This window comes from Lissotriton vulgaris, unplaced genomic scaffold (genome assembly GCF_964263255.1).
Source record: "Lissotriton vulgaris unplaced genomic scaffold, aLisVul1.2 SCAFFOLD_2560, whole genome shotgun sequence".
In the NCBI taxonomy this organism is placed as follows: Eukaryota; Metazoa; Chordata; class Amphibia; order Caudata; family Salamandridae; genus Lissotriton; species Lissotriton vulgaris.
This window is the reverse complement of record NW_028248172.1, coordinates 1-10031: the sequence shown is the minus strand read 5'-3', so window position 1 is coordinate 10031 and position 10031 is coordinate 1. Positions and strand designations below refer to the sequence as shown.

Sequence of the window (10031 nt, the reverse complement as noted above, 5' to 3'; positions counted from 1 at the left end):
TACTCATGCCACCCTCTGGCCCACCCATGCCACCCTCTGTTTCATCACCACACCCTCTGGTTGTCCAGTGTACATTATTTTCGGCAAAGCAAAGCACACCTTCCCTGCCTCAAGTGACCTGAATTAATTTGGGGCTGATTAATGTGTCACAGAATATTTTTTTAGCTGGCACCTGCTTCCTTAGTGCGCCCTGATTAGTGATCTTTTGCACTTGCTAAGTGCTTTCATTGTTGCAAAATTAGTTACAACACCTGCCCTGCCCCAACTGACAATAATGAATTAGGGGCTAATTAATGTGTCACTGAAAGAATTTAAAGTTCCAGCCTGGCACCTGCTTGTCTGCTCCTTTAGCTGTAAATCAGGACCTTTGTGGCATACAGTTAAGGTCAGAGCAGGGTCACACAATAGTTGCAAGCAGGCAACCGAATTCTGGAGGGCCCCCTCAGGAAGCAATACAAAGAATCGTTACAAATCATGAGGTTGACCTTTTGCACCTGCTCATTGCTTTTGCTTTTGCTGAAATCGTTTTGCGGTTTTTTTCGCGCTATTCGCGGGGCGCGGCGTCGTGCGAAACCGACCGCGGAAGCCGCCAATTCGTGCGAATGAGCATTTTATTTTTTTGCGGCTTGTTGTTTCGCGAGTTTTTTTGCAGTATTCGCGAGCCGCTTGCAGCGCAACACGCGAATTTACCCCAAGGTCGAGTACGGGCGCGGCCATTTTGTTTGCGTGACGTATTTCCGTTTCCGCCCGCTATGTATAATCTCGCGCAGTAAGCGCATTGCGAGTAGAGGTTCGCACGAGATCGCGCGGGAAATCTAGAGGTTCGCACGAGATCGCGAGGAAAATCTCGCGCGAACTGACTTTCGCGCTCGGAAACGGGCGCCGGCCATCTTGTTTTTCATTCATTTCCTGTGTCTGGGCATGGTGTTTAATCCTCTTGATATCTTTCCCATCCTTTGCTTGTTTTCAGTTTTTTTTTAACGATTTTGCTTCTTATCTATCCCTCTCTTTTCCTAGCTGTATATTTTTGTCTTTTCTGCTATTTTTCTTTACTTTTAAACTACTTTTGTAAACTCTTTTCTTTTCTTCTTCCCTATCCTATTCTTTCTTAATTTTCTACTTCTTCCTACCTTACCTGCCCAGACCATGGTCAAGCCAGGCGCCGTGAAGCTGCCCAGGCACTTGAGGGCCGCAGCGGCGGCGGGGAGTAGTGCTGGACCCAGTGGCAGGACAGCAGGCGTGAGATCGAGGGGGGAGCAGGTGACGCGCCGGGAGATATTCAGCCCGGAGGAAGTGGGCGCGCTGGTCTACTTCGTCCAGCGCCGCCTGCCCAGGACCATCGCGGGAGGCGGCAGGATCGCGGCCGGCGGCTATAACATGCGGGAGCGCCGGAAGCGGTGGGAGAAGGTGTGCTGGGCCATATCCCACCTCTACGGGGTCCAGCGCACCTACAGCCAGGTCACCCATCGCTGGACGGACCTCCTGGACCGCGAGCGCGACCTGCTGGACCAGCTCGGCTTGGAGATCCCCGGGCTTGGTGAGTAGTAGTAGCCATTGGCATTTAATCACTCACTACTATGATGTTTTCTCCTGCTCTGTGTTGTTGTATTGCAAATATTTGTTTTTTACATGGAGCAAGCCAATAATGCCGCTGATGACGATTACATTGTAGTTAAATTATATTTCAAAATCTTCTGTGCATTTCAGGTGCACTGCTCTCCTTCTCAGTGGGGTTGCTACTATGCTTATTTGTTTTCTATTTCGTGGTCTCATTGGCCTGAGTAACTATTATGTATGAGTGTACTTAACAGAACTGCGTAATGCTAGACACTAGGGGGCAGATTACATTTACAAGCCCCTTGCGCCACGTTTACGTTGCCTTGCGTGACGCAACAGCGGCGTAAACGTGCCGCATCCCTGCAAGTCATTTACAGCATGACGCATCTAGGGAGATGCGTCACGTTATAAAGCCATGGGCCTGCACCACAATGGGTGCGTTCCTAGTACGCAGGGTGGGCGGTCCAGCGGCTGTGCGCCTCGCAAAATTGCCTGCGTGAAATCTACAAGATTTAACGCAGGCACTTCTGCGACGCTGCTACGTCAATTCAATTCCTTATGTCTGCTCGAAGCAGGCGAAAGGACTGACACAGCATGTAAAGTATTGGGTGGCCCTGAGCATTACTGGAGTTGCATTGCGTTGGCGACGTGACTCCAGCGATGCGCCGCTCTTACGTGACGAGATGCGTCACGCAAGTGCCTACCCTTGCGCCAGGGCGCGCCGCATTGTAAATGAGGCACATCTGCCGTGTCGCAAGGGTAGTTTTGCGTGACGCATTTGATCTGGCGCATCTCTGGAGATGCGCCAGAACGCGTAAGTAAGTATGCCCCTAAGGGGCAGAATTGCAATTACCGTCGCATCCCTGCAAAGTAGCAGGGATGCGCCATTAATTGTGCGGCCCGCTACCACCACCAAACATGGTGCGCCGTATTTGCAATGCGGCTCCCCATGGGCCCAAAACGTCACCGAAGCTTTACTGCTGGAGTTGCGTCGCAACGATGGCGCAGCTCCATCAATGCTCTGGGGTACCCTATCTCCCCAATGCTGGGTCAAGCCGTACGTCTGCTTCAAGCAGGTGCAGGGTTTGTGTGACGCATCATTGTCCTAAAGGTGACTGATTGATATTTTGTAGATTTCCCTCAGCCACTATTAGGATGTGTTCCAGCGCAGGAATGCCCTCCCTTGCGCCGGAACGCCCCCTGATGGCGCAGGGCTTTATAACGGGATGCATCTCCCAAATGCGTCACGTTGTTATAATATTATACGCCGCACCATGGCGCCCTTTTTTGTTTAGCTGCTGCGTCACAAAAGTCACGCAAGAACGGCGCAAAAGAGCCGCAAGGGCTTAAATCTGCCCCTTCCTTTGTAACCCTGACAATAAGAAAAATAGTGGCGGTGGATTGATAGTTTGACTATTTAAATGACTGGTAATGTAGCAGGCAACTGTTAGTGTTGTCACTGATCTGACTGAAATCACAATGGAGTTTGTCTGTCACTTTGCGTCTTGCCTGCGGACTGCTGCCTGCCAGTCCTAGGTGAACGTTTCAGTACTTTGTTTAGTGAGTTACGTGACTTTCGAAGTCACAGGTCCGCAAATAAATAAAAAGTAACCATAATCAATATAATTTCGCGGAAATATTTTGTTATTGTTCTTTTGAAATGTTTGATTTGGTTGACATTGACAAGCAACAATCATCCATGTTTTCTGTTCTTTCTTTCATGTTGTACGTCAGCTCCCCCCAGGGGCGAGAGGAGGACACAGGAGCAGCAGGCGGCGGATGCTGTTCATCAACAGGGCCAGGATCGGGCAGGCGAGGGCTCCTCTGCTGGCCCCAGTAAGTTTTCATTTTAGACTAGTACCTATTTTTCCTAGCGTTCCTCATTTGAATTTTTTCAAAATTGTCTTTGCTCTTCTTGTAGACTGTATCTAAATTCTTATCCTGCCTCTACTATGACTCCCTGTGGTATTACTAGATTATTCTTATTAGTCTGTCTGTGTAGCTAACTAAGATTGCACGGTTGGCGAAACTCCCATGATTCTAGTCAGCAATAGCTCTATCAACTTAGTGCAGTCCTCTGGGATTGTCCATAATGTCTTTTGAAGTGTTCTATCTGGACTCATGCTTGCAAAAATTGCAAAACCTTTCGTTCAGTCACTCTAGTCTGGAGGACCAAAAAACACAGATTGTATTTAAATTTAAAAGCTTTATTAAAAGTAAACACATTTATTAAAATGAAGTCATAATAAAACTAAACGTTTAACTGATAATGGAAAAGTGGTTAGTGCTGACGATTAATTGAAGACATTTCTTGTGGTCGAGCCGAGCTCTCACCTGGTTTCAACTTGATCTTGTTGTTAGAAGTCCATCTTCTGTCTGTGTGGAGAAAAATGGTGCGTGTTAAAAAATCAGCCTTCATCAGTTGTGCCAAAAAGTGCAGCAAGACAACCTTCCCTGGAAAAAGGGACATTTTTTTTAACTTTAACGTAGACAGTCACAAATTACATTGTTTTCACATGTCTTCATTCCTAGACCAAATACTAGTGACTAGTGAGTGCTTTATTCTAAGATTCTTAAATGTACTTTGTAGGTGGAACATCTGGTGGCGGGGCCAGTGTGGTGGTGGTGCTCGACACGGAGGCGGAGGGCAATTCATCATCAGGGGAGGAGGCGGCGGCGCCGGATGTGAGAGTTGAGACGGTGGTGGCGGCCAGAGGTAAGCTCTTATATATTCCTTACTTATTGAGATTGAAGACTAGCTGGGAAGGCAAGAATATGAGATGCATGGCTGGGTGAATGATGAAGCAATGATGGGTGGAAGGACAACAGCCTGGGTGGGTGACACAGAAACTGTATGTGTCCATATACCTGGATCATGCTACTATCTGACTCTTAGATAGCATATGTGTATCTAGAGCAGGGGTACTCCTAGTACGGCCCGCGGGCCGGTGGTGGCCCGGCAAGCCTTCGTTGGCGGTGCGCTGACCTTGCAGACAATCACTGCTCCCCCGGCCCCCACAGAGCAGAGGCTTTTTTGTATTTCACCTGTTAGCGCCCCTGCATCTCCACTCTGACAATCACTGCTCCCCCGGCCCCCACAGAGCAGAGTGGAGATGCAAGGCCACAAAGAGGTGAAATAGAACTAAGCCTCTGCTCTGTGGGGCCGGGCAAGCAGTGATTGTCAGGGTGGAGAAGCAGGGGCGCTAAAACAAACAAAGCCTCAATAATATGTTAATGGTCTTTTAAAGACCTGTTAAGTACTTTGGTGTTGTTGTCTGTGTGTGCGCGTTGAGGAAGCGGTCTCAACCCGGGCTGAAGGCTGACACAGATAGACACACACACAGTGAGATGACAGAGGGAGAGGGAGGGCAGGAGGGAGAGAGAGATGGAGGGAGGGCAGGAGGGACAGCAGGAGGGAGAGAGATGTATGTAAATGCTGGGTCTGGTGGCTCAGTGGATGAGGGCATCTGCTGCAGGGACCTGTGTGCAACCTCATGGTCACAAGTTATCGTTTTGCTTTAGCCCCGCCCCCTCTGACTCCGCCCCCACCAGTGCGGCCCTCGGCCCCAAACTACACTGTAAATGTAGCCCCTGAGAGAAAGTTTGTGAGTACCCATGATCTAGAGAGAGTAGACGGTCAGTGGATGAACTAAGTGTAACTTTGAAGAGCATGTAACACTAACACTGCACCCGCACGTCCGTTCCAGTGTAGGAAAGGCAAGGAAAAGAACTTTTAATTTTGTCCAAATACTACCATAAATAGTAGCAGTAGTTTGTATTGCAAGCACTGCATAGATCCGGTTATTATGGTGGCCACTCCCTACCTCTCTTAATAAGTTTAGTAGTACTCAGTCATTCATGTGTGGGTGTATCACTGCCTGTCACTCAATAAAAAGCAAAGCACCTAAAGTCATCCCATATATAAGCAAAAACATCCCATGTGAAGTGATAGATAATCAGATTATTTATCTTCTTCAATTTTCCATTTCTAGTACTCATTTCCACTGTAGGGTGAAAGTTAAATTAATTAAGCAGTAGCCCTTGAGTTGTAACAGAGTATTCTCAGTGCCACCCGTAATAGAAAAGTAAGAGATTCACCACCTGCATGTACTGGACGGGTACAGTAACGCAACGGCAACGCAAGTCTAGGTCACTCCTCATGGCGTGCGTCTCTTTTTCTCGGGTGCAAGTTTACCGCGCTGGCATTATGCCGGCTTGCAGAAAATAACGTACCAATTTTCCAAAACAAGAGACAAGAAGAAGAATAAGACTGGTGTACTTTCATAGTCGACTCCAATGGAAGTCCACAGTGCTCATAGAATTTGTTCCTTAAACTCCCACTAATGTTAGAGCAAGGATGAAGAAGTGTGAGGTTAGATAGATACTGGCCTCAATAGTTATGTAATGCGCTTGCAAGTTGCTAGTTGTACTGCAGCACACATTTCTGCTGAATGATTGAGTTAATCTTAAAGAGCATTGGTTACAGACTATGTCTTTCTTTCTTCATATAGGTTCTCCTTCCAAACGAACAAGGAGGAAGGAGCTGGCTAGAGCGGCCCGGCAACGGAGAATCGAGGCCACTGTTGCGGAATATCGGCGGCTGGTGGCCCTGGAGGACGTGGAAAGTGTGCGGTCGACAACAACGACAACGTCGTCCTCCGTGGCCTCACCGGCTGCCACCGTGACCCAGCACAGTGGTCCACCGAGACTGAGCCGGGCTGCCAAAGGCAAACGCCACCGCCGAGCAGCAAGGCCAACAGCTGCTTCTCACAGGCCTTGCACCTGCAAGGCAGTGAAGGCACGCCTGCGCCGCACCACCCTGATGGTGTCCCGCCTTCAGCAGGAGCTCGCCTTGCTCCGCGAGGAGCATGATGCCCTGGCCCAAAAAGTGAACAGCATCCACCCATAGTGTCCCTTGCCCCTTTTTTAGAGACTTTTGGGGGGTGGGAATTGGGAGTTGGGTTTTTGGGGACTTTTGAAGGACAATCGTTGGGGTTAGGGAGGGTCTTGCGGGAGATTATTTTGTTAGGGATATAAATATACTTTTTCAAACTTTATCTGAGCATACCTGTTTTTTACTGCTTGCCTGGTGGGTGGGGGTTTAACGTTGACTGTTTTCCTGAAAGTTTAGTTCCATTTTCTTCCTTTAAGTGTAAATGCCCAAATGTTTTCAACACTAAGTGCCTCTCACAGACTAAGTGAAGTGAATCCAAGAGTCCTAGGACTTTAGTAGTACTACCTTCAGGCTCTCGTCTCTCGTACTAATACTCCATTATACCCCCAAACCACCAAACGCTTATCTTACCTGTAATTTGTGTTTGAAAGTAGGGCTAGGCCCAGGGCTGGCTCCACGGGAAACACCGAATAACGTTGGCAATCTTGGTCGGATAAAATTTCCTCATAGCGGTGGTAGTAGTGGTGTGACACAGTGGCAGTTGCATGCCTATGAAAAAAAAGAAAATGAAATCTGGTTTGTCCTCCTGAGCAATTCAACGGTACAACTGAGAATATAGCAGGTGACAGAAGTACAGTAGAGCAGTGCCACATTGTAGCCTAACAAATGGTAAAGTATAACTACTAATTCGGTTGAAGTTCTTTCACATTAGCAATGGTTCTTTGTCAAGCAGAGTAAGAATATATCATCGACAACTGTGGAAAGAAAGAATGCGACAGTACAGGGCCTGTGTGGAATTATTGATAACTATATTCAACATAAGGTCTCTGTAGCCAGATACCCGAGAGCCTTGCTGGTCACTATAAATCCATTCACAACAACACTCAATGGGGTTGGTCTGGAAGGTGTCACGTTTACTCCCCGTGATCCAGTCGATGCAAATATGGTTCCACCTCCAAATGTCACCAACACCCAGAAGTGTAAACACAGGGTGTTCGAGGCATTAGGCGAGGGAGAAAAATAACAAACTAAAATAAAAAATGTGGGATGGGTAAAGGTAGGGTCAGCAGGGAAAGGATACCTGTAAGAGAAGACAAGACAGGCATCAGTGAAGTGATGTCCTAACATACAAGGGTACTCTCATATAGTCTCACTAAATAGTCTGCAAGTCTCCCGCCTACTCATGGGAAATGTAGTTTCATAGTACGGTAGGCGCTTAGGGGCTGCGTAACCTGACAGAAGGTATAGTAGATAGAAAAGGAGAAATTGCTTTTTTTCTAGGTGTCCCCTCACTCACCAGGGTTGCCCCTTGGTGACATGCTTCATCATTGGGGCCATCCCAGTCCTCTACGGCCTGGGGCGTGCTGCGACTTGCGAATTACGTAGGAGCACTTACAAATGACTATGTGTGGTGCAGATAGTGGAGTGGACTAAGTGATGTGTTAAGGGATCAATGTAGAAGCCGAGAGAGAGCAAAGAAATGCAGTCACAGTCAGAGAAAAAGGCAAGGGATACTGTATCTATGTGGTTGTAGTGGTCCTGTTGGAAGTGGTAAGTAAGTTGCCCGCAGAAAAAAAATCCTCCTATTAGCGGCACTCCTCCATTGCAGCCGACGCTTCGTCCACCGATGTTGGTCACCAGAAGACACCCTGTCCACTGCCTGCCTGATGCTGAATTGTGGCTCGCTACTGTGAAGCCTGACTCCATCCTTTTTTCCCCATTGCAGAGACTGAAACCCGGCCTGTAATTATTCAACGAAAAACAGGAAGTGATATAATATTACAACACCACTGATAAATAAATATAAGGTATGTAGGCTGTGGAGTGCAAAAAGTCACAATTTGTTTTTCCTAGTAGACAGACAGTACAATGTTTTTGAAAGTGCGTACTCTGAGTCACCTTTTGAAGGATAAGTAAGTATGGGCAAATTAATGTAGCGGATCTTGCCCCTCAAGCTAGGTGTACTGTAAACTGTGTTTTAGAACAAAAATAGATCTTCCTAGCAGTGCTCCCACCCAAAAAACGAGGCCTAGCAGAAAACTGGAGACAAAACTTACTTTGAAAGTAAAAGTAGGCCGAAGTACCCTAATTACCCATTACCCCCCGTGGATTGTATTCAAACCACTTGCAAGCAACCAAGCAAAAGTAGCCATAGCCAGCATCGCTCCAAGACTCGAAATCCCCCCCACTCAAACACATGCAATAGAAATACTGCTAACCCTAACGAACCCTAAGTTAAGAATAGTGGCAAAGGCTTTCTTTAACTATGCCAAATCCCCCCTTTCCCACCATGGATTTTCTTCAAATGACTTGCAACCAAAATTACACATTCTCACGAGTGCTCTAAGACCCCAGAACTCAGTTTGAAAAATCTAGAACACCCCGATACACATGCAATCCTGCTGCTAGGGCTAACCCTAACGAACCCTAAGTTACAAAAAGTGCCAAAACTAAAGGCTTTTCCGCGCGGATTTTGTCCCAACCACTTCTACCCGGTATTAGACCTTCCCAGGAATGCCCCAAGACCCGGCAACCCACCCGCCAAGAAGCATAACACCCCCAAACAGGCCAAAAGCAAAATCTCATACTTGCAATATTTCTGGGCCTTCGGTCCAAACGCGCTGCGTAGCTAGGCCATAAGTCGGGGTTGGCACGACGGATTTCCTGAAAAGCAAATGCAATCAAGATTAGAGTGTCCCAGCAGTGCTCCCAGACCACGAAACTCACCCGCAAACAGACGGAACCCCCCCTAAGAGCACCTCAAAGGCAAGCAAGTCATCAAAAACACAAAAAAAATTCCGCCTGGGATTTGGTCCAAAACACTTTTATCCGGTATTAGAGCTTCCCAGCAATGGCCCCAGAGCCGTCAACCCAGGAGAAAACGAGTAGAAGACCCCCAAACAGCCAAAGAGCAAAAGTACAAAAATGGGGACTTAGTCACTTTTTCACAAATTTCCCAAATCACTCCGCGCGCGCTCTGCAGCTAGGCCCTAAGTCCCCTCAGCCACCATGGATTTGCTTCAAACCTCTTGCAAAGTAAAGTATATATAGCCAGCAGTGCTCCCACACCACGAAACTCACCCGCAAACACCAGGAAGCCCCCCAAACAGGCCCCCGAAAACGCTACATAGAGCAAAATGTCAGAAATAGCCCAAAAAAAAATCGGCCTGGATTTTGTCCCAACCACTTCTACCCGGTATTAGACCTTCCCAGGAATGCCCCAAGACCCGGCAACCCACCCGCCAAGAAGCATAACACCCCCAAACAGGCCAAAAGCAAAATCTCATACTTGCAATATTTCTGGGCCTTCGGTCCAAACGCGCTGCGTAGCTAGGCCATAAGTCGGGGTTGGCACGACGGATTTCCTGAAAAGCAAATGCAATCAAGATTAGAGTGTCCCAGCAGTGCTCCCAGACCACGAAACTCACCCGCAAACACCAGCAAGCCCCCCAAACAGGCCCCCGAAAACGCTACATAGAGCAAAATGTCTGAAATAGCCCAAAAAAAATCGGCCTGGATTTTGTCCCAACCACTTCTACCCGGTATTAGACCTTCCCAGGAATGCCCCAAGACCCGGCAA

General features: G+C 47.9%; 1 protein-coding gene across 2 annotated transcripts; it reads left to right on the top strand.

The window, feature by feature from the left end:
* Positions 1–3294: 3294 nt before the first annotated feature.
* LOC147664901 (uncharacterized) lies at positions 3295–6999 on the top strand. 2 transcript variants are annotated; one of them, XR_015305083.1, is made up of 3 exons: positions 3295–3393; positions 4148–4273; positions 6069–6999. XR_015305083.1 is itself a non-coding variant. In XM_086949909.1 (2 exons), exons 1-2 carry the CDS (start codon positions 4135–4137, stop codon positions 6464–6466), a joined length of 537 nt encoding a protein of 178 aa, XP_086806035.1. In that variant the 5' UTR covers positions 4119–4134; the 3' UTR covers positions 6467–6999. The 2 variants fall into 2 exon arrangements, 1 of the variants encoding a protein (XP_086806035.1); XM_086949909.1 differs by lacking the exon at positions 3295–3393 and having other exon boundaries at positions 4119–4273.
* Positions 7000–10031: the final 3032 nt, after the last annotated feature.